This window comes from Chrysemys picta, chromosome 1 (assembly GCF_011386835.1).
Source record: "Chrysemys picta bellii isolate R12L10 chromosome 1, ASM1138683v2, whole genome shotgun sequence".
Classification (NCBI taxonomy): Eukaryota; Metazoa; Chordata; order Testudines; family Emydidae; genus Chrysemys; species Chrysemys picta.
The window spans coordinates 96721594-96749575 of record NC_088791.1 but is presented as its reverse complement, the minus strand read 5'-3'; the positions used below and the strand labels follow the sequence as shown (position 1 = coordinate 96749575).

The 27982-nt window shown below is 53.5% G+C and overlaps 1 protein-coding gene across 2 annotated transcripts; it reads left to right on the top strand.

Annotated features, from left to right (window-relative positions):
- The first annotated feature begins 81 nt into the window (after positions 1–81).
- Positions 82–27178, top strand: TOM1 (target of myb1 membrane trafficking protein). Of its 2 annotated transcripts, XM_065564482.1 has the most exons (16): positions 118–278; positions 9752–9836; positions 11494–11572; positions 12639–12788; positions 13134–13268; positions 13641–13787; positions 14808–14924; positions 15468–15601; positions 16452–16485; positions 17141–17249; positions 17697–17817; positions 22647–22722; positions 23104–23166; positions 24949–25008; positions 25810–25849; positions 25947–27178. In XM_065564482.1, the coding sequence occupies exons 1-16, from the start codon at positions 227–229 to the stop codon at positions 26084–26086; spliced, it is 1542 nt and encodes a 513-aa protein (XP_065420554.1). In that variant the 5' UTR covers positions 118–226; the 3' UTR covers positions 26087–27178. The 2 variants fall into 2 exon arrangements, with proteins under 2 accessions (XP_008177576.1, XP_065420554.1); XM_008179354.4 differs by lacking the exon at positions 23104–23166 and having other exon boundaries at positions 82–278.
- Positions 27179–27982: the final 804 nt, after the last annotated feature.

The window sequence follows — 27982 nt, the reverse complement described above, 5'->3', positions numbered from 1 at the left end:
ACGTCACGGCGGTGGCCAGCGCTACAGGCCCTCCCCTCACTCAGCCCGGCGCTCTCCCCCGCGGCCACGCCCTCGAAGAACAGAATGCCGATTGCTTTCGTCACGCGTGGGCGGGGCAGCGAGACACACCCCGTCCAGAGCCCGGGGGGGGAGGGGTCACGTGACGGGCGCCCGCGGTGTCAGCTGATTCCCAGGCTGTGCTGCGGCGGTGACGGTGGCGGCGGCGATGGAGTTTCTCCTGGGCAGCCCCTTCAGCTCCCCCGTGGGGCAGCGCATCGGTAAGTCCCTCAGCCCCCCTCCCCCACCGCTCGGACTCCGCCGCCAGCTCAGCCCCCTCCTCTGGGAAGCAGCGACAGCAGCTGGGTACTGCGAGCGTCTGGGCGGATCGTATGGCTTCAAGGCGGGATTGACACGGTTCCGGCCAATAAGGAGACGAGGCTGATTTGTTTGACTGGACAGGCGGCCAATAGGGAGTGGGCGGGAGGCGGGCTCCAGTGGTCGTCCTTCCAGCCAATCCCCGTGCGCGGGGGTCTTGGAATTTTTCTTATTTAAAGGGTCCCGGTGGCGAGAGCCATGTCGCCTGCCACGGCGTGGGGCTGGGAGCGGGTGTCTAGCGTCATGCTTCTGTGGGGCCTCCCGCTGGCTGGGCAGGCGACCCTACAATAACAAACCTGGTGTTTCTTGTTGCTTGGCGAGCGTTGCTGGGTGGGGCCTAGAAGGAGCTCACTGGAGTCGGGCACCCCTGCCTCGGTGGGGTGGTAGGTGTCTGTAGAGGAAGGGAAACAAACAGCCCATAGGTGCCTGTTGTCGGGAGGGGAGCGGCTGTGAGGGTATCTGTAATATCTGCTCCCTGCCCTTGAAGCCACCCACCCCCACCGGTTCAGTTACTGGGGTGGTGCCCCTGCTAGTTGGGGGGGAGGGCTCATGCTCATGCTCATGCTCATGGCAGCTTCACAGCCAGCTCTATAGGGCAAGGGTTGTGCATGCTTCTCTAAGTTTATGGCACTAATAACTGCATGCACCTGGCCCCACTGTGGGCTAATTCCTTACTTGGCTCCTCGCACCCTCCATTTCCTCATGGAGTTATCATTCTTGCCCCTGCCACTGGCCACAAGACCCATAATCAGTACTGATAGAAATTCGTGGGAAGCTTTGGCAAAATCTGTGGAATTTCTAACAAGGAAGTTTTGTTTGTATTTGCTAATCTGTTTAATTGAGCTCTCTTAATTAGGGCATCTTCCTTAGCTGAAGAATAGGCTCATTCAGTGTAAACACATTATGTTTTAGTACTGTATTGATTTCTACTAATTGAGTTAGTGATTAGCTTGGGTTTTTGTAGGATTGGGGCCTTTTCTATTGCACCATGGATTTACCCCAATGCTTTACAGATAGGGCAGGGAATGTGTATTCATCTATCAAGTTTTTAGGAGGCGGGATATCAAAGACATACATCACCTCTAAAAACTTCAGGATAAATGGGGTCCAATCCAAGACCTTGCAAATCTAGGAAGAACTGCATTTTTCGTAGTCTTTTGGTTGAGTTTAACAAAGGAAGAGAGGAAACTAATATAAAGTTAAGAAACTAAAGATAGAACAAGAAATTGGAAAATTGTTTTAGTGAGAAAGTGCAAGAAAGGACTGGAGAAACAAAGCAGGGAGGGATACACAGTAAGTTTTTAAGAAGTATTTAACAAAGTTTCCTTTAAAAATATGTATAAAGACTCTGCCTGCTGGTGTGGTGTAATTTTTTTTTTTTTAATTTTTCAGGGAAACCTTGTGTCCCTGGGAACTAGGCCTGTCCTTGGTTTCTGGTCCTTTCCTTGTTTGCCTGTCAGTTCCACAATGTTTTGTTTCAGACTTTGTAATCTTCTGCAGACTTTCTTTGACAGCCTGAAAAAGCCACTCACTAATTGAACCTGTGATACTGATGACAGGCTGTTTAAGCACATATTCACCACAGGAATCCCTCTGTCATGTCAGAGACCTACATTCCTCTCACCCGTGGGGCCTTCTAGTTCCTTCCACCCTAATTGACCCTTTCTCTCTCTCAGAGCTGGGTCTACAGGGTGTTGTAGGAGAAGAGGGAGGGATGTTTGCTTAGCTGGAGAGGAGTGGATACCTTTTACTCCCTTCTCTTCCCTGTCCCCCTCCCCCACACTTAAACCCTCTCCCTGATGCCCATCAAAATCGTCCATTGGATTTCCCATGACATTCTATTCTATGCGGGTTCTTATGGTGCACTCATCATTGTGGTATCTGAACACCTTCCAGTAGTGCTTTAAGCAATGTGACTAACATCTGTCATGTGCTTGTTCTCTCATCCTCTCTTCAGGAAGAGAAGCGTGTGCAATGGAGTGTCTGTTTTGGAATTTACACATGCACACACCCATGTTGCTACCTAGCATCAGGCACCAAGACAGGGTGCCTTAGTCTTTCATCTTGAAATGCTGGCCCCATGTTTATGTTGCTATAAGTGCTATTCATTCCAAAGAGCCCAAAGCAGTGTGCAAACTATATATAAATAGAGCACTGCTGAAATGTGGCGCACTCTGAAGTGGAGGGCAGCAGCCAGGTCCACAGTATGTGGTACAGCAGTATGGGGGAAGGGGTCGCTCCTACGATGATTCCATGTAAAATGTAATAGATAGTAGGCAGACGCATTGTCAATTATTTTCTGGAGGAGCATTCTCCTGGACCCCTCTAGAATAAGTGACCCTTGATCCCTGAAGTGAATGGATCCTGCATGTTACGTTTGGTCAGGTTTGCCTGTACCCACCCTTAGATACTACTGGCCTCCACTTCTTTCCCTACCTCGTGTCCTGGTTGGAATGGTAACTAGATCATGACCAACTTCTCCCGGGTTCCTGTTTTTGATGTAGCGGGGGTTTCCAGGCAACAAGTCAGCAGCAAAGGGAGGAGGCCAGAGTACCTAGGGCTGTTGACGGAGGGGGACATGGCAGAGGAGTGCCTCGTGTCTGCAGTACTTGAGATATGGTGGAGAGGAGAGCCCCACATGGAGAGGGGTTAGGAGAGCCCAAAGGGGTGAGAGTGTTGTAGCCAGTGATGAAGAAGCCAGCATGGAGAGGGTCACAGTTTTGCAAAGATGATGGGGAAAGAGCTGGCATCTATAAATGGGAACACATTCTTTCCCTTTGAGCACTGCCTCACAATGCCCCTGTGATGTTCTATTATCCTCACTTTACAGACAAGTAAACCTGAGACATAAGACAGTGACTTGCCCAGTGTCATCAAGCAGGACAATGGCTAAGTTGGGTATAGAACCCATGAGTCTTGAGCACTAGGGCTACTATTTCAGGCGGTCTGCAGACTCAGAAGGATAATAATGCAACAGCTTAAATGACTAGGGGAATGAAGCAACTCGGTGTTTGTAGTTTGTAAAGCCTATAAAACACTTTGCAATGAAAGACACTGAACACAGTAATAAAAATACTTCTGTGGTGCCTTCCATCTGAGGATCTCAGTACTTTACAGTATATCCTTGTTATTTTTCATTTGGGGAAACTGAGTCTCAGAGAACCTCAGTGACTTGCTCAGCAAGTCAGTTACAGGCCAGGAATAGTTTCTCCAGCTCTTGATTCCCAGTCCTGGGATTTAAGCACAAGATCAGGCTCTATCATGTTGTTATATCCTGAAGGCCCTTCCCAACCCAGGGGGCCAGAAACTTCCTTTTTAAATAAGAGTTTTAACCAAGGAAAGAAACCTCCCAATCCACAGAAAAATGCTCCACCTGCAGAGTTTGTGGATTTTCTGCACATGAGGGTTTCTGTGGTCCCTAAGAGCTACAAGAAAATCCCTGAGAGGAAAAAAAACACAACAGTAGCATCTGAAGAAGTGAGGTTCTTACCCACGAAAGCTTATGCTTCCAATACTTCTGTTAGTCTTAAAGGTGCCACAGGACCCTCTGTTGCTTTTAACAGTACAAGGAAGCTCTCCGAGTGTAACAAGGCCCCAGAGACCCTAGAGAAAAGGGCAGGGAATCACCCATACCTCACACTCCCAGACCGTGACACCTGGAGTTTAGAGAAAATTGCAGCACAATGCAGAGCAAACAGAGCTTGGTTGTACCAGGGGGTGGGGGAAGCTTGGGGAGAGAAGTCTGTCACTTCCTGTGGGGAGGCATAGAGGAGTGTAGTATATTTAAGGAAGATGAGAATTAGGAAGAGCTAATTTTAGAGAGGGGAGGAGGTGGCGGCAAAGGCCAGGGAGATATGGGGCCCTCTGTTGTGATGTACAGAGGTGAATAAAATATAATACACCAGAAACACACACCCTCCAAGCATTGAAAGGAGAGAATTGAAGCCAATGCAGCATCCCCACCTCCTAGAGGTCCCTCCATCCCAGCTCCAGGGGCTTGGGGCTTGCAGTTTCAGGAGGTGAGAGAGGAGAGAATCGGAGAGCAGCTCCCCTCAGAACCACACAGGTACCTGAAAGCTAATGCTGCTCAGATAAGCGTTAACACCTCTTCAAGACCTGCACCCCATGGAAGAGCCCAGCACAGAACAGGCATTTGCAGTACAGCTTAGGAGTCCATGCTGCCTGATGGAAGGGGAGCATGGAAAGAAGTGTAAGGGCCCAGCTGCCCACAGGCTTGGAGCAGCATGTCTCTGTGGCTCCTCAGCCTGGACATGGTATTGAACTGCACTTCCTCCCTTCTCTCTAAAGTGGAAACCCCTCCCTTTGAGGGAAGATGCAGATAGAGTTTGAATTGTGGAGCCTTTCCTGAGCTTGTACCACCTCCCATAGGTTTCTTCACAGGAGGGGAGAGCACAGGTCTTGATAGGGAGATTTTGTACAGGATCCTGAGTTAGACAGGAAGCCAGGGAGAACCCGGACGGAGGGTGCATTGTCTCTGATGTCACCTGCTGGATCTCCATGGTCATGATCCCATGAAATGCTGAGCACCCTCCACTCAAAATTGAAGTCAGTGGGAGTTGTGAGTGCTCAGCACTTTGCAGAGCCATTTAAAACTAGACTGAACAAAGCACTATAGGGAATGTTGGCAAAAGGCATAAGGATGAATTGGAGGAGGCTCTGGAGGGGATTATAGACTCTGACTTGTTACTGGGGAGCCTTTGAGGTGAAGAGAGGAGTTCCTGGGTGCTGGCTGGCTTGTGAGAGGTTCTTCAATTCTGAAGAGAGGGAGGAAGGAGACAGAGATCTTGGAGGCTTATTGATCTCTTCTGTCGCTAGCTTCTCCAGTACTCTGACTTGTTTGCCACATGACATTTTGCTGCCACAGGAATGGTTGTATGAGATCACAAATCTAGCACCATACTCTCCCCAGCAGGATTGGGAAGGAAGAGGAGAGAGACTGGCAAATTAATGAAGTGCCTTGGTCAAATTCAGTCTTGGAATGAGCAGGTGCACCTCCACTGTACTACTTATGTCAGGTCTGGAATAGACTCCCATCTTTAGAACACAAATAGCTTTGATAACTTAGCCACAATAAGCAGGAAAATTTTAAAGAGCGGGCAAAAAGAAAATGAGATTCAGTTCTTCGCTCGTATATGCCTGGGCATTGGAGCTGATGTTTGAGGGCAAAGAGTAGATGATTTGGGTTTGAAGCATGCCAGAATTCCCGGCAGCCTGGATTAATCTGACCAGCCCATAGAGCAATATGGTTCCACAAGGTTCAGTGGTTAAAGATGAACCCCAACATCTGGAGCTAGACTAACTGCCAAAATAAAATGGCTCTGAAGTTCTATGGGGCAGACATGCAGTCAGCTTGGAATGTGCTATTGCCAATCAGATTCCAGCTCTTGGGAATGCCATTGGATATTCTCTGATGACCCCTGCAATTTGGAATGTTGAGTGGCCAATCATATTCAGGCTCTTGGGCCTCCTGCCTTAGGAATCTATCACTGTTCTGTGCAGTACTCGGGCTCACAGGCGTCAGATTTCATGAGGTGCAGACAGCTCATGTACTAATTACAGCTCATGAAACAGGGCCCTGCTTTCTGATCCTTCATGTGATCAATAAACAGACTTTGTTTTCCCCCAAAGCTTCAACAAAGCAGTAAAGTCCAGGATTTCCTGTCTTGGAGAAAACTCCGTCGTCTCTTATTGAGCTCAGACAGTCCATTATTGCATAGGAGCCAGAAGGATTAGAAGGGAAATAACTCCAGCTATCTCAAGGAGCAGCCTGGATGTGCTGAGAATAGGTGTTTTAAAAGGGTCCATCATGGGATAATAGAAGTTAGAGACAGAAAAGGCCTGTTAGATCAGCTAGTCCAGCTCTACACTATATAGGGTTGTTCCTGGTGCTTTGTTTTTGGATCTGTTTCACAATCATACTCCTATCTTTCCATGCACCTGAATTAGGGTTGCCAACTTTCTAATTGCAAAAAAACGAACATCCTTACCCTTGCCCTGCGGCCCCGCCCCCTCTCCAAGGCCCCACCCCCCCACTCACTCCATCCCCCCAGTCCCTCTGTCACTTGGTCTCCCACACCCTCACTAACTTGCTCATTTTCACCAGGCTGGGGCAGGGTGTTGGGATACGGGAGGGGGTGAGGGCTCCGACTGGGGGTGCAGGCTCCGGGGTGGAGCCAGAAATCAGGGTGTGGGAGGGGGCTCCGGGCTGAGGCAGGGGGTTGGAGTGGAGGGGGGTAGGGGTGGGCTCCGTGATGGAGTCTGGATGCTGGAGGGGGCTCCAAGCTGGGGCAGGGGGTTGGGGTATGGGAGAGGGTGCAGGAATTGGTCTCCCGGTGACACTTACCTCGGGGGGCTCCCCAGAAGCGGCGACATGTCCCTCGCCTCCTAGGCGGAGGGGCCAGGAGGCTCTGCGTGATGCACGCTGCCTCCACTCATGGGTGCCGCCCCCACTGCTCCTATTGGCCACAGTTCCTGGCCAACAGGAGTTGCAGAGCCGGCACTCGAGGCGGGGGCAGCATGCAGAGCCTCGCTAGTCGCCCCTGCACCTAGGAGCCGAGGGACATGTCACTGCTTCCAGGATGTGCGCGGAACCAGGCAGGGAATCTGCCAGCCGCACCAACTGGATTTTTAAGTGACCAGAGCCTCCAGGTTCCCTTTTCAACCGGGCCTTCCAGTCAAAAACTGGACACTTGGCAACCCTATCCCAAATACTGCTCTCTACTCTGATTTTGTTTGAGTGTGCTTTGCATTTTTAGCAGGTGCGTCACCTGTCATTGGCCACAGTCAGATAGGATGCCTGAGTCAGTGAACCATTGGTGCATTCTATTGTGGCCATTTGTGTACCTATATGTCACCTATTTGGAATCCTCTCTTTCTGGTAGGTGAACAGCCAGCCAGAGGAGTGTGTGTGGCTTGTTTGCATTCCTTTCTGAAAAGTAAATACCCTCCCAGACCTTGAAAGGATCTCTTTGCATGGGGGTGATATAGCTCACTGTGTGAAATCAGGTCTAGGAAAGTGGGGGAAGGGTGCCTGCAGAGGCTATTCAGGGTTCGGGGGGAGGGTTGAGGGACTCTTGCATCCAAAGGAAGCCAGGATGATTGTGAGCAGCTTTCTTTCCACCCCCACCCTCCAGTTTCTCCTCCTGCTGAAGATTGTCCAGCAGCCCTATCCACTACTGCCTCTCCTTCTGTTAGGGTTACCAGATAGCAACTGTGAAAAAACGGGACAGGGGGTGGGGGTTAATAGGCGCCTATATAAGAAAAAGTCCCCCAAAATAGGACTGTCCCTTTAAAAACAGAATATCTGGTCACCCTTCCTCCTGTGCACAAGTGAGGTGGCTCCCTTTCTCCATGAATGTGTGATTGGGTTTTTGGTGGGGGGGAGAATGGTGTGCTTGTGTACACACCCTTTTCAGTAGAGCACGCACGGTGTTACTTGTGCCCTTCGATTCAGGTGGACTGGTAGACAGTGTGGCAGAGTATGCAGCTGTCTTGGATTTTGTGCTGAGGTTTATAATGGGCAGGATGTACCCACTGGAGTACTGGGAAGGGGGCCAAGGGGATATCTCAAAGACCAGCATTTTTAAAATTAATTCTTGAAGTAGCATAGGGTCACCTGATCTGCCCGGAGTCTTCAGGGTATAGCAGTGGGGCAGGAGGAACCAGACTAGCCGGACCTTTCCACGTGCTCCAGGGCTGCATTAAATGGAGCAGATTGCAGCGGCACTTCTGTTCAGATTATGCTGGGCAATCGCCTGCCTCCATTTGTAATCTCTGTGGGATGCACAGCCATATACACAATGAAAGTAGCCATGAGCTGCATTGCAGCGTGTGTGCCCACTCCTGCATTAGTGGCATCATATCCAGAAATGCAGGGATTTTTTTTTTTAATCTAGGAGTAGCTTCAGATAAGCAAAGACCTCTAATCCTACCCCCTGTGTCTTGTCCCCGCCCCCTTTCCAATGCCAGCAGTAGGGAGGGCTGCATTGTAAGGGATTACAGTCTTCAGCAAGACCATTAGCTGTTTCTCCGATGATAGTAGAATGGTTGGGTCAGAAACGGGGAGAGAAGACAGATCTGCAGAGGGCCGTTTCTGAAGGGGAGGAGGAGGGGAATCCACCTGACTCGAAGGGCCCGATATTCCTGAGAGCTCACGATGCTGAGTACTCAGCACTTTTGACTGTCTGGCCTTTAATTAGGTGCCTAAATGGGGCTGAGCTCTTTTGAAAAACCAGACCCAGTGTGTGGCTACTGAGCACGTGAAAGCCTGTCCCTGAGCTCTTCTGAAACTCTGGCCCCGGTGAGCATTTCAGAAGATGGGAGGGGGGGTTGGGAAGGATCCTCTCTGGTCCCTAGCACTTTTGTGTGTGCGGCATGCCCGTCAGTTATATTGTGTTTACTTGTCTCCCCATGCCCATCCCTCAATTTCGCTATATATAGAGTCCCAGCTGCCTGTCTGCCTGGGCAGTGCTTATTTTCCCTCTGCAGGCTGGCAGTGTTCCTAGCCTATCCAGTCCTCTCACCAATGGGTGCGGGGTGGGACTGAGGCTTGTCTGATTACAGGGTGGAGGCACTGGTAACTCTGAGTAATAGCAGCTTGTTGCTCAGGATTTAGCCATGAATAACAACATGGCAAATTCAGGAACTCCTACTTAAAGGAGACACAGTCAGAGTGGGACTGAAATTGCCCCAACTTGGTGCTGGAACCCACTTCCCTTCATGCTCCTCACATTCTAAAGGGCCAGATGTTTCGGTCTCATGGGAAGAGAAACTTAAAAACTAAGCAGCTTTTTGTTTTTGTCGGGCCTACATTAAAACAAGGGCTGTGATTCTGCTCTCACTTAGAGCAAGAGTTAAACCAGAATAACTGAGAGAAGGATCTGGCCCAGCGTGGTGTTACTCCCCTTGCTGGCTGTGCAGCAGCTTCAAAATGAACAGGCCGTGTTCCCAGCACGGTGTCACTGTAGCTTGGAGTTCACCGGCCATGCCTTCCCATCTGAGCCTCTTCCCCTAAGTCTGCACCAATACCGCCTCGTGTGAAGCTCAGCGAGGTAGTAAACAAAGTGGATGGGCAACGCTGACTTGGAGCAAAAACATTGCTATTTGCAATAGTGCCACCTACTGGGCAGCAGGCTCCCCTCACCAGGCTGGGTTGGGATTTTACAGGGATATTCTGGCCACATTCCTTTGGGTTAAGATTCCTGGAGGGGGAATCGTTTTGGCAGCCTGGCTCCCACCACCATCTGAGAGCAGCCTTTCACTCCTGGGTGCCGCACTCCTCACACTTGACTACTGAGCAATAGTCAGAGGCAAACCAGGGCCATTCTTAGCCTTGTCCTGTTTCTCCTTTCCCCAGAGAAAGCTACCGATGGATCCCTGCAGAGCGAGAACTGGGCCCTCAACATGGAGATTTGTGACATCATTAACGAGACGGAAGAAGGGTAAGGGAGCTGGCCCCACTAAGCGGTGTGCGTGTACGTGCCGCAACCCCAGATTCTGCTGTATATGCGCCTCCCAAAACACACACAGGCACACACCCTGTACAGTCAGATCTCCAGGCAGCATGGGTTGGTGGGATTAAAAAGCCGGGTCACTGGACACTCCCGGGCTCTGGTAGAGGGATTTAGAGGGGCAGCCCAGCTAATGTCAGCTGCCAAAGGCCTCATTTGTTATGCCCCAGAATTCCAGCATGGGGATCAGTTTATCAAATGGGCCATCAGGTTCCCCACTTTCACTCTGTTCAAGCCAGTTCTCATCCCCTCTGATGAAGCGAAGTTTGAAATTCTTTTATTCTGTTGTATTCCTTCTTTATAGCCTCTATTTCTCTCCCTGGGAGTTGTGCTCTCAGGTATTTTCATACAAAGTAAGTCAGACCCATGCAAGAGGGTGGGAGGTCCAAGGTCCCCTCTCCCTGAGCAGCCCAGTGACAAGACATTCAGAAATCCGGGAAATGCTAGACATGTTAACTCGGGACCCTATAAATAACCCGCAGTGGGTTTGCTGGTGAGCTCCAAAAGGGCCATTCCCTCTGGCTGCAGAGACGTCAAGAACAGTATGTAACGGGAATGATGCTACATGAAATCCAAAACGGGGGCTTCACTGCTCCCTCTGTCCTGCCCACAGCAGAGTGGGACTGGAGTGGGAGCTCCTAGGATGGCCCAATCTCTAGTTAGAAAGCTTTTTATTCTCTGAATCACCCATCTTTGCCAGCGCATCTCAGAAGCGACCTGCAATACCTCTTCTGTTCCAGTCCTGGTGTCCTCACTGCACACACACTCCCTGCTCTGTTCTTGTCCCTCAGGCCTAACCTGCAGTCCCCTTGCTGTTCCAGCTCTGGGCCCAGACAGCTCAGCCAATGCACCTCAGTCCTGACCTGCAGCACACCCTGTTACTCCCATCCTGGGAGGCTCCCCCACAGCCCTGCCAATGCACTTCATTCTGACCCTTCAGCACCACCTGCTATTACAGCCTTGACCCCAGTCTCGGTCGGCTCTGCCAGTGCACGTCAGTCCATCGCCCTGTCCTCACGCACTATTGCAGTGCACTTGTGCCACAGCGTTTTCATCCTGACCGAGAAAGTTTGAAAGGCACCTGCTCAGTTACAGCTTGTCTTTCTTCCCTCTCCGAAATGACACTGCCACTGCGTCTTCCCTGCGTTTCAGCGGGAAGTTCATTCCATCAGTGGCCTGTTTCCTAAGGTTTCGGGATAACATTTCTGGGTAGAAGTGGAACTTCCCCCTTCTGGCACAGGATTTTGCTCTGTCCCCGCTGGTGAATCCAGGAATGGCACATTCCTAGCGCAGCTCCTTTTGTCTGCTCCTTCTTGCTCTCTCTGCCTTGCGCTGCACACGGTGGATTGTCGATGGTGTCAGCACAGGTGCCCGTGGCTCCAGGAAATGTAACTTGCTAGTGTTGACGACTGCTCCTGAGGCAGAGCCACCATGGAGAGCCGGCTCACTTGTTGTTGCTTTGGGCCGCCCCAAAAGCCTGGGGGCAAATCAGCTGATTGCAACCCTCACTGCAAGTCCCTGGAAACTGTCAGCCATATTGTTTTGTGTCTCTTCAGCCAGTCCAGCCCTCTGTGTAATCTTTCTCCAGGCCCAAAGATGCCTTCCGAGCCATAAAGAAGAGGATCGTAGGAAATAAGAACTTCCATGAGGTCATGCTGGCTTTGACAGTGAGTGGTGTGATCCCTTTCTCAGCTCCATGAACCCTGCTGTGACACTAGGTCCTTGGGTTGCTCTACCTCTGGCCCTTGCCATCTCCAGGGGTTACCACAGTACAGCTCCATTGGTCACGGTCGGAACCAAATAAGACAGGGAAGATATGGAGTTGTCTGGGGGAGTGGTATTCACAGTCGGGGAGTAGGGACAAGGAGGCTTGGACTAAGGGCTGGTCTACACTAGGGTGGGGGGATCGATCTAAGATACGCAACTTCAGCTATGCGAATAGCGTAGCTGAAGTCGAAGTATCTAAGATCGAATTACCTGGGGTCCACACGGCGCGGGATCGACGGCCGCGGCTCCCCCGTCGACTGCGCTACCGCCGCTCGCTCTGGTGGAGTTCCGGAGTCGACGGTGAGCGCGTTCTGGGATCGATATATCGCGTCTTAACGAGACGCGATATATCGATCCCGGATAAATCGATTGCTACCTGCCAATACGGCGGGTAGTGAAGACGTACCCTAAGGTGTGGGATGGCACTGTAAAGGGAGTCTGGGATGTGGAGTCAAGAGAATGGTGCAGCAGGGACGTTTGCATCTTGGGAGCTGCAGAGTGAGTGGCACCATGTGATTCCTGCTGTTTGTGTAGGGAAGGCTGGGGTTCCTGTAGGAGCCAGGGCTCCCAACGCACGGGTATGTGGCAAATCTGACAGGCTTTATTTCAAGTGCAATGAGGGATACCATCGTGTGGGGTTTTCCTTTTAGAGCCCTCTGTACCAGCTGATCCCGAGTCGGCTCAGGTAAAGCCACTCCCCACTCTTCAGCTAGGAAGCTGAGCCAGCCAGCAGTTATGAGGATCCCGCCAGGCTGAAGGGTCCTCCCTCCACCCCCACCTTCCTGCCACTTCTCACACCTCTACCCTATGGACATTCCATCTCCAGACACCTGGAGGCCGTGTAGTGGAAGCACTAACACCTCCCCTCAAACCGAAAGGCGGGGACTCAAGTCCCTCCGGTTGGAGGAGCGAGGCAAACCAGTTGGGATGGAGGGGCTTTTAACTAATGCCCCTGTGACTCCGCAGGTTCTGGAGACGTGCGTTAAAAACTGCGGCCACCGCTTCCATGTTCTCGTGGCCAGCCAAGATTTCGTGGAAAGCGTCCTGGTGAGAATCATCCTCCCCAAGAACAACCCACCTACCATAGTGCACGACAAGGTGCTGACTCTCATACAGGTGAGCGAGGGATGGAAGGAGTCGGCAAGTCTGATTGCCGGGCAGGGCCCCTCTCTCTCTCTCCTCCCTCCAAAGCACTTGGCAAGATGCTGGTCAGTAGGGGAGCAAGGAACCAGGGTATCCCACAATGCTGTGCTGAATAACAACTTCTAGGACACTGGGCCTTACCCCCGCAGCTCTTCCAGCCCCTGGAGCCGAGAATGGGATGTGGATCACTGACATGGCAGTGCCAAGCATTGATCTTCAGAGCATAGGCCCCGACCTGGGTCATGTTGTCCTTAGGTGCTTGTGTAGAAGGGTGCATGCTTAACTGGTCATGGGATGCGCATCTGCTTCTCTCCCCAGTCCTGGGCAGATGCGTTCCGCAGCTCACCAGACCTGACAGGCGTCGTAGCTGTCTACGAAGACTTGAGGAGGAAAGGCCTGGAGTTCCCCATGACTGATCTAGACATGCTGTCGCCCATCCACACACCACAGAGGGTAAGGGGGGGCCTCTGAGGGAAGGGGATATGGCTGCTGCCATATGGGGGCGGGGCTGGAGGATGGGGCTGTGACTGCAACCACCCCACAGTGCTCACCTTAGGAGTAAGAATCTCTGATTGCAGCCTACTTGTGGGGCCCTGTGGGGGTGGGAAGGGGCTGTGCCTGGAGTGCAGAAGCCATGGGAGTGGAGTGGTGAGGGGCACACAGGGGCTGTGGAAGATGGTAAGGAGAAGCAGACAGAGCTGTTAGAAACAAACAGTGAGTTTGTATAAACATTCCTCTCTAGTGGCTGTGTCCTCTCGCCTGTGAGCTGTCTGATTCTTCTCTCTTGCACTGTGCTTGCTCTCCTCTCTCTCTCTCTCTCTCTAGACTGTGTATGGCTCCGACTCTCCGTCCGAACAGAACTCACCTGCTGGTGACTCCCCTCAGGGAGTAGACTCCATCCTGCACCCTGTCTCCTTGCCGGGGGGGCCAGGTGCCTCCAGCGAAACCCCCATCACACCCACACCAGAGCAGGTAAGCAGAACGCAGGCCCAGTATTGCTGCTGCTGCCACTTCCCCTCACTTTGAAGCTCTTTGTCTCAACACTGCTGTCCCTGGGCTCCCCCTTCCTCCGGACAGTGCTGCCACTCTAGAACGCCCTAGGGACTCAATCACTCCCTGGTGCCAAGCCATGATGTCACCAACACAGAGCAGTGACATCCCAAAGGAATCCACCCAGGATGAGCATAGAAAGGAGATGGAGTCTCCTAATGCACAACCACGCAGATGAGGAGTGGTGCTGAGACACAGAGATTTTACAGGAACAGGCTCCTGGCCTCCATTTCCTCAACGTCTCATCATGGCAACAGTTTGCTCAACCAGTACCTCATTTTCATCTCTCTTTGCCCCACTCCCAGCTGATTTTCCTCCATGTGTATGAATGACTCTCCTGGCTGTCAGCTCTGCCCGGGGAGGAAGTGTCTGGATTCCACCCCTTTCTCTGTCCCTGCTCCCTCCACACTCATGTCGACTCAAGATGACGTCAGATTCTCACCCCCTTCCCCTAGAAGGAAGGAACTCTCCAGCTTCTAGCGGACTTAGTGCTTTTGCACTAATGGGAGGTGAATGAACTGCTCTTCTGAGGCTCATTAGCTGCCTCTGGCACTCAGCTCAGGCTTGGACTGAGGTTTATTTTGTTCTCCTGAGCTGTTTGTTTTGCAAGTGAGACTCTCTGAATGGCTGCGAAGGGGGACCTGGATCACAACAGCAGCTTGTGCCAACCCATAAAATGCAGGAACGCAGCCTGGAGGTTGAGGCCTGGTGGCAGAAGGTATTGGTGGTGGCCTGGATTGTATCTCCAGCAAATGGAGCCCTGTGAGATGGTAACTAGAGGGCCTAGAAAATTCCCAGCTGGTAGAGCTCCTGAGACTGTAACCAAAGAGTCAGTCGAGTCTGCAGCAGTAGCAGTTCTCTTAGCCCTTAACCCTGTCGCCTTCCTTAGCCCAGGCTGTGGGCAGTCAGATCCTGGTCAGCACTTTCCTCTTGCCTTGGCAGATTGGGAAGCTGTGCAGCGAGCTGGAAGTGGTGAATGGGAACGTGAAGGTGATGTCCGAGATGCTGACAGAGCTGGTGCCCGGACAGGCTGAGCCCTCTGACCTTGAACTCCTTCAGGTAAGGCATCTCCAGCAGACGTCAGGGGAGGAGAGAGAAATACGGAGAGCTCGGCCAAGTGATGGCTCAGTGAACTGAGTGGTGTTCACGCCCTGCAGAGAGAGAAATTGCACTTAGCTGCGAGGGGGCTGGGCATGTTACAGAGAGAATTATTTAGGGTGGGCTCCCGCGGAGTATAATGGGGAGTGACAGGATGAAATTAAGAAAGGGGAAAATTTAGTCTGAACTGCAAGGAAAAGTTGCCCGCCAGTGAGAGCTGTTAGGCCCCCAGGGGGGTTGACTGTCTATTTCTGACTGGGAAATTGGGCGTTTCTATTTAACCAGGGGCCCAGGTTTAGCTTTCCCCAGCTGGGAGACCCAACCAGGCCAGTAACCATAAGAGCCCCTCACGCTAGTATCCATGGGCTTGGCTTTTACCTCCTCATTGGCAGAGACCCATTAGTCTTCAACTATTAAACCCAGACCCCCCAACGCTGGGAACTCTCAGGCTACCCCTGTGTCCTTGGCCTGACCGTTGCGGTTCCTTCTTCTCACCATGGGCAGGAACTGAACCGGACGTGTAAAGCGATGCAGCAGCGTGTGCTGGAGCTGATCCCCCGTATCCTCCACGAACAGCTAACGGAGGAGCTGCTCATCGTCAACGACAACCTTAACAACGTGTTCCTGCGCTACGAACGGTACCTCTGAAGCCCCGCGCCATCATCCTCTCCCTCCCTGCCTCTCACACAGCAGCCCAGCTCTTTCCCAAGGAACAAGCCACTGGCTTGTTCTCCCATGGCAGCTCCCATTCTGCCCCATGTACTGTCTCTGTCTTTCCGTGAATGTAACCGGCAAGGCCTGTCAACCCGGGCCCACCATCTTCCCTCTACTCAAGAAAATGCATGGTTCTCTCTGCTCCAACTCGTGTTGGTTCATCTCGGGCCCTTTCTGATGCTGGCCTTTGTGTAGTTATTGATGGGACATAAATAGATCTCTGAAGCACAGCCCTGAAGGGGCAGATGGGAGAAAGGAGCTGCCTTCGTGCTACATAGGAGGGCTTCAGAGCAGGCCCCCAAGTCACGAGGCTGCTGAGCAGAACAGAGAGGGTAGATACCCAGATCTCTAGCATGTGCAGAGGCGTCGGCCGCTCTCCTACATTCCACCAGCCCCTCCTGTAATTCTAGTAGGAAAATTGAATGAATCCTGAGAGGAAGCAAGGGGATTCCCCCCTCTCCCATCAGAGGAAAAAAAAAAAAAGCTACTGGGTCAATTGGGGTGGGAATACTTCCAGGGGGGCATTAGACACTTCCCTGTGCCATCCCCAAGGACACGCCCCCTTTGGATTTCCTTCAGGATCTGTTACCTTGGGTCAGACTCCGTCCCCAAATGGGGGTCCCTCCTTCCTCCAGGTGTGATGGGGCAGGCCAAGTCAGCCCTTGAGGTGAGGGGTTAAGCCAGAAGGATCAGGGTGACTAATTACTTGAAATGCTTGGCAGCCATGAAAGCTCTTGCCATAGAAAGTTGTCTCATTTCACCTCTCCCTTGCAGGTTTGAGCGGCTCCGGGCTGGCCAGCCCATTAAGGTAACTCTGAGCTCCCTTCCCATGCAGGGTTCTGGGCATCTTGCAGATAGGAATGTACTGGTTTGCATCCTCCACGCCCTGCTGTTTTTGGGTTGGTTGGAGGGAGAATCGCTGTGCCTTCCTCACAAGCTGTAAGCATTGCTCTGAAACCCAGCTGGTCTGCTGCATTGGCTTGGCCTTCACTGGCATGTGGGAGAACGTTTCATTCCCAATCCCAACATCTCATCTAGGGCGGGCAGCGATGTGGGTATCCAGCCTGGTCTCTCAACCTGGGGGTTGTGACCCCTAGACCGACGGCAGACGGGTGACAGGGTACTAGCAACCACCGCACTTGTCGTGTATTGCTCAGCAAGGGGCAGGTCCCCGCATAGAAAAGGATCAGAGACACCAGTATCAGCACTGTTATGGCCTCTGAGCTAGCCCCTGACCTGCTGGCATCCAGGAGAGACGGGAGGATGGTGACCTAGGGAGAATTTGCTTTGACACCATTCAGACCCCACTCCCAGCAAGGAGCAGCGGGGAGGCCCTGTGGCCTACCTCTATTGCTGAGGAGGGTCTCCCTCTCAGATGCACGTGGTGAGCGGAACAGACAGGGATCAGTGAGGGCTAAGCCGAGGCTGCAGGAGTAGAAAATAACTCTCCTCTCTCCCTGAAGGTCCCAATTGAGGTGGAAAACAGTTGGATCAACACGGGGCCCAGTGCTCCTCTGATAGACAAGCCGCCCGAAGCTGCCAACAGCCTCTCCTCTCAGCTGGCTGGAATAAGTAAGTAACCAAGCAGTGACCCCTACTGGGTGTGGAGCTCCTCAGGGAGGGCCGTGGGGGTGTCAATTGGCTAACGTTTGTACAGTGCTCTGGAGACAGGAGGCGTGAGGGAAATCAGATGCATTGTTTGTAATTATTAGGGCGTGACTTGCCCTGTCTTCGCTGTCTTGAAGGGGCATCGCTCGGGAATCAGTGCAATAAGCAGGTGAACCTGGTGCTCTTGAGGGGCCATTGTCTGAACTGCAAATGCATCCACTGAATAGCCATAGAGATGGATTTTCCCCTGCAGCCACTGCCCAGAAGGAGAGGAAGGGGGCACCAAAGCAGAAGTGGAACCTGTTTTAATTAGCATCAAGTTTTCAAACTAGCTGCACAAGCCCCCACTCTCTGTCTTGTGGTGTTTCCCTTGTGCTGTGTATATACCTTGCTCCCCTCTTGCCCCCGCAGATCTGGGCTCCGGAAGCGTCAGTGCGGGGCTGCAGTCCCTAAACAGCTCTGGCAAACTGGAGGAAGAGTTTGACATGTTCGCATTGACGCGGGGCAGCTCGCTGGCTGAGCAGCGCAAAGAGTGAGTGGCGGCACTTGCTTTCTGCTCCCCTTCGTGTTCTCTGAGGGTGTTTGATTGCAGGGTACAGGGAGGAGAAGGATCACCTGAGTTGGGGGTCCTGGGTTCCCAGCTGCTAATCAGTCCTGAGGCTGAGGAGGGAGCTAGCTCTTTCCATGTAGTGTTGTGGGGCAGGGTTTCTGCTCCTTGCTTTGCTCTTAGCTGTTTCCCCTAAGGCCTTTGTTACACCCTGCCCGGGGATGGGAGAAGGAATGTCTGTATGTCACTTGCCTCTGGTCACAGAGAGGGTTGCTGGGCTGGGCAATAAGGGATGGATATGTAGGACTGGAGTGGTTGTGCCTCCTTGGTGCTGTCTGAATTTTTGTGTAACACAATGCCCTGGGTGGGCTGGCAACAATGGGGATTGAACTTGGGACCGCTAGATCTCAAACCGTGAGCACTTAGTGGGTGGCAATGTGATCTAGTAGATAGAGTATTGGACTGGGACTCAGGAGACTTGGGTTTATTCCTAGCTCTGCCACTGGCCTGCTGAGTGACCTTGGGTAAGTCACTTCCCCTGTCTGTGCCTCAGTTTCCCCATCTGTAAAAGTGGAGCGAGTGATGACACTGCCCTCCTTTGTCAAGTGCTTTGAGATCTGCTGATGAAAAGCGCTGTGTAAGCGCTAGGTACGCTTTTGCGGCTTCAGCTAAAGAGCCCAGCTTCCGTAACTCGGCGTCTGTCCATAGACTAGCCACTAGAGGGGGACAGAGAGCCACACTCTTTGGTTCATCTTGGTTCTGCTGCCTGTGCTTCAAGTTTTAAAACCCTGAGCTCCCAGGACTTAACCCACAGGAGCGTGTTGTACCATCCTGTGTTCCTTGCAGCAGATCCAGGTTGTCTTTGGGATTGATCCTTCCCCTGCCCAGTCTGCCTCTCACGCTGCTTCTGGGAATATAACTTACAGCTTTAGCTGAATCATTCTTAGCAGCTTTAGCCAAGTGAGGTGGAGTTTATTAACCTCTTGAGTGGAGCTGGTCGATATAGGAGCGTTGCTAGGGTGAATCGGGACTGTCCCGATATTTGCTTATTTGTCCCGCGTCCCGACCTATGTTTGGTCGGGACGCGAATTGTCCCAATATTTTGCCTCCGCTCACAGGCGGAGCAGAGCCCGGAGGGGGCTCCTGCCCCCCGCCCCGACTCCCCCCCCCTTCCTTCCCCCATTGGATCCCTCCCCAAATCCCTGCCCTGGCCCCACCTCTTCCCCAAGCATGCCGCATTCCTCCTCTTCCCCCCTCCCTCCCAGGCTTCCACTCATCAGCTGTATGGCAGCGCAAGAGCGGGGGGGGGGGGAGGTGGAGACAGAGCGGAGGCAAGCTGGTGGGGGGGCGGGGCGTGGAGCTCCGCCGGCTTTTATTTTATTTTTTTGCTCCGCCCCCCCGTGTCCCAATATTTCACCTGTGTGAACTGGTCACCCTAAGTGTTGCTGATGAGGAGCAGGGCTCTCTGTTAGGAATACAAATCACCCCACTAGGTGGGCCAATACTCTGTGGAATCTCGCACCCTGCTATATGGGTTTAGATCCTTGATCCATCTAGCCTGGTGTCCTGTTTCCAGGGAGTCAAACGGTTAAAAATTCTGGTTCGTTTCTGGTTCATGTTCATCGATATTTCCTAACTCTCCAGTTCAGGAGTGGCGGAAGCACCCTAAAAGTGGGAGGCCACAGGTGCCTGAACCATGGCCCCACCCCCATGCCACCCTTAAGGCCCTGCCCCTTCTTCCCGAGGCCCCGTCCTTGCATCACCTCTTCCCTCCAAGATCCTGCCCCCCCCCACTCGTTCCTCTACGCTCTCCCCCGTAGTTCGTCCTTACGGCCGGTAAAAGCGGGGGGAGGGGGCATGGCCCCTGCCCCCATTCTGGCACCCCGGTCCAGTTTGGCTCCGGTTCAGGCACTAACTTAGAATGCTGGTTCAGTAACCGTTTCAACCACGTTGAACCTGTTTGAACCGGTTCAAATACGTTCCAGCGGATTAAGGTCATGCACTCTTATGCTAGCGTTGTAACGCTTGCAAAAGAATACAATGTTACATATTTCTTTCACTGTAGAAAAATAATTTATTGTTTTTAAACAAGTTATTTGCACGCAGTAGGACAACATCTTCCAGAACTCGGTCATATTTCACCGCTGAGGTGACTAGGGTGACCAGATGTCCCGATTTTATAGGGACAGTCCTGATATTTGGGGCTTTGCCTTATATAGGTGCCTATTACCCCCCCCATCCCCGTCCCGATTTTTCACATTTGCTCTCTGGTCACCCTAGAGGTGACAAACTGAATGTCAGCCCAGAAAATGCCCTACCTACACTGCCTCATGTAGCAAGAACAAGCAGGAAGCAGGAGGAGGGAGGAGACCGAGACGGGAGGGAGGTGTTTTGGGAGTTGTAGTTCCCTTCCGTGGGCAGTCCTCTACCTGGGCACAACAGCCAAGAGAACTACCAATCCCAGAACCTCTCTCTCCCCGTCCTCCCTCTTGGCTCGTCTCTTCCTATGGCTTTCTGGGAAGTGTAGTCTCTCCCCCTTCCTTTAAGAGTGCAGCCAAGACAAACCCTTCCTCATACCCTCCCCCCGTCCCTCCCCTTCCCCCCCCCCCCGCAAAAAAAAAAATTCTCCCTCAGCGTTTGATTATCGAATTTGTTGTTTTGAACCAGTTACTGGGTTTTAGATTTTGGGTTTCAATTCCAGTTCGGGTTCAATGTGACCGAGAGGTTTTCAGGTCAGGGTTTGTTGTGGTTCACTCAAAACACTTCTCTGAACCAGTTTTCGGGTTCGGTTCAACTCCCTGCCTGTTTCTGCTGGTGTCCAGTGCTGACTAGACCGGAGTCCAAACACCGACGGCCTCTTCTGCTAAGCCAGTTCCACCTGCAGAGCTTACCAAGTGGACATGAAAATGTGCATTTCTGTCACAGAAAGCCTGGTTCCCGGGTCTATCCAGGAAGCATTTTGGCTTGGTAACTAGCTCTCTCTGCTGCTGCTGGGATGCGTGTTATTGTGGGGGTTGTGCTTGAATACAGACACCCATGCAAACTCAGCTGGGTCCCTGGATGTTTCCTGGGCGTACTTGGCACGGCACTTAGCACTGACAGGTTTAACCCTGGGATCTGAATCCATCACTTGTGCCAAGCAGTGGTTGGGCTATAACCTGAAAGCAACCATGTGAGGACAAGGGTGCACAGGTTGTACACATGATGTGCTGCAGGCCGAGTGCTTTCGATGGGCCATCTGCAGAGAGCTGGGGTGCAGTGGAGCTGCATGGACAGAAGCAGGATGGGGCAGGAGCATCGTAGTCAACAGCACCTGATTTTGTAATGAAACCTGATCTCCTGGTGCGTGCTCAGTGCACTCCCTTCCCCCACTGTGCTGGACGGCCGTCTAGGGGCTGGGCAGAAATGGAAACGTATCCACGCCAGCATAACCCGATCCTTCAGGGACAGGGACTTGTGATCGTTCCAAAAACGAGGCATCTTCTATTTATTCCTTGCCACCCCCTTCAGCCGGCTCTCGCCGCGCCTGCGCTTGCTCTCCTGCCAGCCAGCCTCTGCACTCGCTGACTCAGGCTTCCTATGCCACCAGCCCTGCATCTCCCTCTCTCTGTGCTGAGCTGCTCCCCCGCTGCTGTCGGACCAGGGCGCCTCTGCAGGAGATCCCAGCAACGGGGCCGGGGCATCTCCCCCGGCCCCGTGACTCATGAGTACCTGGGCACAGCAGTTCTGGAAGCACCTCAAGCCCTTCCTGCCCTTCTTCCTCATCAGCGGCATGGTGGCGGCACTCTACTTCATCCTCAACGCCATCGTCCACAGCGGGCCCTTCACTGACAAGAACTTCTTCGAAAAGTTTGAGCGCAAGTGGCCCAAGCCCCTGCCCTCCAATGAGAGCAGCTAGATGACAGGAGTGCCCCAGTTCGCAGGCATCCAGCGCTGGGAGGTCATCCAAGGTGGCTTCATTCTCCCGGCATAGGAGCTAGTGTCCCTGGCCTGCACTGGTCCGATGGGGACTGCAAGCAGCTTGAGAGGGCGCGACATAGAGGAGGAGGCAGATAGGTGGTGTGTGTCTGTGAGAGAGAGAGAGAGAGATCTCGGGTGAGATGTGTTTGTGTGTGGAGAGGTCGTTGTATTTGCACATTCATAGGTGTTAAGGCCAAAAGGGACTGTTCTGCTCATTGGGTCTGACTTCATGCATTACACAGGCCATGGAATCTCAGCCGCCCATGGGTTCATGAGTGTCAGTGAGGGTGTGATGGGTGGGGTCTGTTTGGGGGATGTGTTTGCGTGGGGAGGGCTGAGGTGGGTGAAGTGTGCTTGTGTCGGGGAAGGTTTTTGTTTGGCTGTGGACTCTTGTACAGCCATTGTAACCCACTGGTTTACCCATTGTGTTCCCCTCTGTGCCCAGTCCAGAGAGGAGGTCAGTCTGTTCCAGATCTCGGGCTGGCTCTTCAGCTCCAACTCTAGCTTCTAGCTCTGGAGGTCCTGGGTTTCATCCTTGGTGTTGGCCAAGATGGTGGCCCAGCCATCGTACAATAATGTTCCAGTACTTTCTTGTGGTACCTCACAATCTTGCTGCAGTGTTTGGGTTGGACCTTACTGTAGTGTTTCTAACAAGCCAGGGTTTGCACACATCTGAGATCTCCTAAATCTCGCAGGGAGATCTTAAGAGTCGCAGCAAGCGAGCTGTGGTGTGGTCAGCAGCCCTGAATATTTATACGTATGAATTCCACTAGGAGACCGGTCCTCCACAGCTTGCCCCCTTGCGTATTCCTGCCGCTTCTATGCGTTCATGTTAACCTGCTGCTGTCTTTCAGGGTAAAGTATGAAGACCCCCAAGCAAACAAAGGGCTGGCTGGAGCCCTAGATGCCCGGCAGCAGAGCACAGGAGCGGTAAGTGGCCGTGGGGCTTTCCACACCCCACCAGTAATGGGCCCATCCTCCCTGCTCAACAGGAGTGCCAATCAACAAGGTCCATTAGGGCAGAGCCTCCCAAGGTATTTCATGCAAGCCAATCCTTAACCAGTGTGATGGTGGTAATTTCCAGTCATTGCTAACCTGGGGCTGGACTGGATTTGGTCCTGGAGTGGTGTGAGGCTCCATATCCCCTTCTCCAAGCCCCCGAGCAGGGTGGACTCCTTCTTTGTCCTATAGACTCCCCCTCCCCACCCTCCTGGAGTTCTAGAAGGTCAGGGGTTGACTTGTTCTGCTCCCATCCTCTCCTCAACCTCCCACCTTGAAAGCAGCCCTCAGTGCAGACTCTCTCTTAACCAGATGGAACCTAGCGCTTCCATTGATGGAGCCCCACTAACTAACTGGATGGTGCAGCAAGGAATGGTGAGGAGGCGCGTAGCCTGCAGAGAGCAAAGAGAGCCGGGGCTGCCGGGCTAGGGTGTGAAACTGGCACAGCGTCTGGGCACACACAGCAGGCAATGGGAGAATGGCCAAATCCCAGCATTCATGAAAGGGGCCCTGGTCTGAGCAGGTAGTAGAGACTAAGCGGAAAGAAGCCAGAGGCTGTGCCTCCTCACCTGGTGTAATCATGCCCCAGGAGAAGTCTGTAGGGATTGAACCCAGGACCTCTGGAGCCAAAAGCATGAGCATCTATAGCTTGAGCTAAAGGTGCGCAGGTCCGGTGTTGCGTCTCTGTCAGCCTAAGCAGGGGCATCATGATGAGCACTGGGGTTTGAACGGCTGCTGACCTCTGATTCTCAGGACTGGGGAGTGTGCAGTGCACGTTAACCCAGTGGGGGGTGTTGTCCCCCTCTAGTAGCTGGACCGTGTCAATTGGTTTGAGGCTGCTACTGCCTTGAAGCTACTGAGCCTGGTCCTTTAGCTCAAGCAGCAGGGCTTGTGCTTGTGCTTTAAACCCAGAGGTCTCAGGTTCAGTCCCTGGGGCAGCAATACACTCCCAGGACTTCTCCTGTCAGGCTGAGGCTTCAGGCTTCCTAGCCCATAGAAACCTCTGGTCTGGGGAGTCCCCACACGCTGTCCAGTTGGCTTATATAAATCTCTACTCTCTGTGGCCTTGGGGATCCCATTCAGGACAGATTGAAACCTCCATAATCGCAGCCAACCGTGGTAACTACCTGATGGCTCCTCCCAGAGGAGCTTCATCTTGACACCAGGGAGGCTGCGGCAGTATCTGTCCAGAGGCTGGGGACTGGTTTGGAAGAACCTGTTCTTAGGAGGAGAGGGATGCTGCTGTGCTTGGCTTTGCTGTTCCTTGTGGAGGTTCCATGAATTTGGGAGACGAAGGGACAATGGCCTCCAAATGACCACCTCCTTTTTCTACTCGGGGAACCGGCTGCTGCTGTTGCTTCTCTCTCAGCTTGTCCTGGGGCTTGCTCTTGGGATAAGGATCTGAGGCTTCGGGCTGGTGTTGGGTGACTAGTTACCTCCAGCCACAAGAAGGGCCCCTCTCCCCTTCCATAGTGGAATTGGCCAATGGCAAAAGCACATCTAAAAGAGCCACTTCCGTGGGGGAGCCGGCAGTCAAGTATCTCCACCTTAACGGTAGAGGAGTTTCCCCTCCTGTACGCATTTCCACAGCTTGGCTTGGCACGTCGTACCACAGCGAGCCACAGTTAGGCCTGGGCCTTCCTCCTTGCCAGGCTCACCTCTTCTTCACATCTGACCCCACAGCGGGGATGTGAAGCCAAACCTGTGGCAGCCCCCTTGTCTGCAGTGCGGTGGGCTGTGATGTCACACGCTGTGGAACGTGGGTCAGAATCTGCAGCGATAGCAAGGGAAATCCAGAAAAGTACCACTGTGGAGGTAGCAGCCTGGCTGAGTTTGAGCCAGTGCTGCCCTTCCAGACTGAGCCATGCTGGAAAGGGGAATGAGCCCTGTAAAGGGGATAGGCCGGGGTCAGTGCCCTGGCACCAGTCTCAAACCTCCAGCTCCCTCAGAAAGGCCTGTGTGCTAGAAGACAGGTCAATGGGTAGGGAGAAGACATAAAATGACACTGTTGGCCGGGAGAGCTGTGGTGGGATTGGCCAGTGCAACAAGGGGCTGGGTTCAGTGAACCTTGTGGGAGGGGAAGAGTTTCTGTCGGGATGGGTTGGAGAAACATCCTCTCTTTCTCTGCATCATTCCTCTCTCTTCTTTCCACTTCAGATCCCGGTCCCCCAAGCCGGCTTCATGGAGGACATTGAGCAGTGGCTCTCCACTGATGTGGTAAGTGAGGGGCAGAACGGAGGCGGTTCCTTTGGCATTTCACTCATTGCTCAGGGCTGGCAATGAACTGTGTTTCCCCTTTGGCCCCTGGAAAGGCTCAAAATTCCCTTGTGTTGGCAATGACTGTTCAAGGCTCTTGCAGGTGGCAGTGCGGGCCAGGTCGATGTGGGCAGAGGTTTCCCTCATGTTCCCTTCCTCAGAACACACCCCACTGACCTTCCCCTGCTCTTTCATTCCACACTGCCATCCTCCTCCCCACCTCTCTTGATTGCCACTATGCCGAACCACCTCCTAAAGCCTGATCCTGCAAACTCTGAGGCACGTGCTTAGCTCCACGTGTGTGCGTTGCCCCTGTGAAGTCAGCCAGGCTCTTGGAGCGGGACCTCCTGACTGAGGAGAGAGGGTGGGTAACAGGACTGGGAAAGGCTGTGCAGTGTGCCCCCAGCGCACTGCTGGGAGGGGGCAGCTGAGAGACAGCAGGGCAACGCAGGTCACCAAGGTTCTCCTGGCTGTGTTGTGAGCAAGGGGATTGGTGGGGTCTCTCATGTGGCGTGGAAGCAGAGGGTGTCTGTCTGGAGGCCGTGAGGCTGGCAAAAGGCTTCCAGAGAAATCTGATCTGAGTGAAGAGTTTTCTTGCCCTCCTGCCAGCTGTTACTGATGGGGGTGGGGTAGAGAAACTTCCCCCTTTCCTGTCAGTAGGGGTGAGGATTGCAGTCCCATTTGCCTCGGTGGAGCGGAGCGCTGTGTCCACCTGGGGTGCTCAGGCCTGCTTCTCAATGTGCCTTTCTTCTTCTTTTCCAGGGGGAAGAGACGGAAGAGGCAAAGGGCGTCACCAGCGAAGGTAAGAGCCACCAGCCCCTCTCCTTCCTCCTGAACCCTTCTCAGAGCCAGCTCCCTCCTTCCCCCTCCTCGTCACTAACTCTCTCTTCCCACCCCAGAGTTCGACAAGTTCCTGGAAGAGCGAGCGAAGGTGGCGGACCAGCTGCCCGCGCTCCCCAGCCCACGAGCAGGGCCACCTGCCGCCTCCAGTCCACACCGGAAGCAGGAGAAGGAAGACGACACTATGTTTGCCTTATGAACCCTATGGACTGGTGTGCTGTGGAGCAAGAGGACACTCTGTGGTGCTCCATTCCTGCCAGGGGCTGGGAGAGGAAGGGCCTGCGCCCCCATTGCTCTCCTCTCACTCCTCCCCCCCCCCTTACCTATTTTAGGCTGCTTTGGGGTTAAGTTAATCATTGCTGTGTTTTGAGGACATCACGGAGCAGGCCTGTGAAGGGTGCTGGTGAAGCTGCTGGAGATGTCACCAGACGAGTCTGGGGGCCCTGGGGTATCTTATTGTGATGGGGCAAGTGGAGGGCTCTCCCCACGCTTCTTTCCAGTAAAATCACTGTAACCCCTCCTGAGAACTGGCAGCCGGGAGCTGTCTGTGTCTGGGGTCTTTCCTGCTCGGCTGCTCCCTTTGACGGGTTGTGTCTCCCATGTCCAGCTGGGGCGCTCTGTTCTAGGCTGCTCTCCAGAGTGGGTCCCCTCCCTCCCTGCTGCTCTCAGGGCTGAGCTTTGCCCATCCCCTGCTGCAGTTGGACGTGCAGGGGTGAGGAGTGATTCTTATGGGGAGAGCACTGACAGCAGGGAGGCCTCTAGTATTTGTTTCCCTGTCGCCCAAGCACATATATGCAACACGCCCCTTGTGCCCCCAGAACCCCACCCAGGGCCCGTGTGATTTTGTCGTACATAGTCCAGGTACCGAATCTCATGGCTGGATATGGGGATGGGCCTGCAAACGGTACCAAATCCGAGGGTGGAGGGGTGCATGCAATCCAACTCTAGAAAGGGGGGCAAAGGGGTGGATGTGCCTTCAGCAAACGCTTTGAGGTGAATTGCTTTGATTCTTGGATCTCCTTTAGTCCCTGTCCTCCCCCCTCCCCCAGACTTAACTCCCCCCATAACGTCCAGCTAAGGCTCCCCTTGTTCCCGCTGTGGAATGGGGCGGGGGGGTGAGAGGAGAGTGTCTCTGAGAGAAAGGGGAGAACACTTTAAACAAACAGTGCATGCTGCCATGTGCAGATGTGGCAGGGGAGGAGCATGCCAGGCCCGGGGCTAATGCTGATTATTCCATGTAAACTGGGAGACTTGCCTTTTGTATCACACATTAAACAAGCAATGTCCTGACCCCCTTGGAGAGTGTGTGCTGCCGCACTTGTGGGTGGAGGAACCTGGGGAGCCAGGCTGCTGAGAGCAGGAGCGGGCACTGGCTCATGGTGGGAGGGGAGCGGTGGGACCAAGGCTGCTGAGAGTGGGCACTAGCTCAGAGTGGGAGGGGAGCGAGGGGCCAGGGCTTCTGAGAGCGGGCACCGGCGAGGGGAGCGGGGGGGCCAGGGCTTCTGAGAGCGGGCACCGGCGAGGGGAGCGGGGGGGCCATGGCTGCTGAGAGCAGGCACCGGCTCGGGGTGCGAGGGAAGTGGGGGGGCCATGGCTGCTGAGAGCAGAAGCAGGCACCAGCTCATGGTGGGAGGGGAGCGGGGGGGCCAGGGTTGCTGAGAGCAGGCACTGGCGAGGGGTGGGAGGGGAGCGGGGGGGCCATGGCTGCTGAGAGCAGAAGCAGGCACCAGCTCATGGGGGAAGGGGAGCAGGGGGGCCATGGCTGCTGAGAGCGGGCACCAGTGAGGGGCGGGAGGCGAGCAGGGTTGCTGAGAGCAGGCATCGGCTTGGGGTGCGAGGGAAGTCATGCTTGCAGCTCTCCAGCTGTTGCCTCTCTTGGGAGGAGGCCTGCATCTCCCTCCCTTCTGACCGGGTGTTTCCAGGCTGCACAGTTCCCTGCCTTCACTATGTTATTCCCAGCAGAGACAGGCTGCCCATGGATACCTGCTTGCTTTCTCTTTAGAGATGGTTAACAGGTGTAATTGCCACAGTTATGTTACCCACACAGAACTTCCTATGCAAGTCTCTTTATCTTAAAGTAAAAAGCACTACAGCA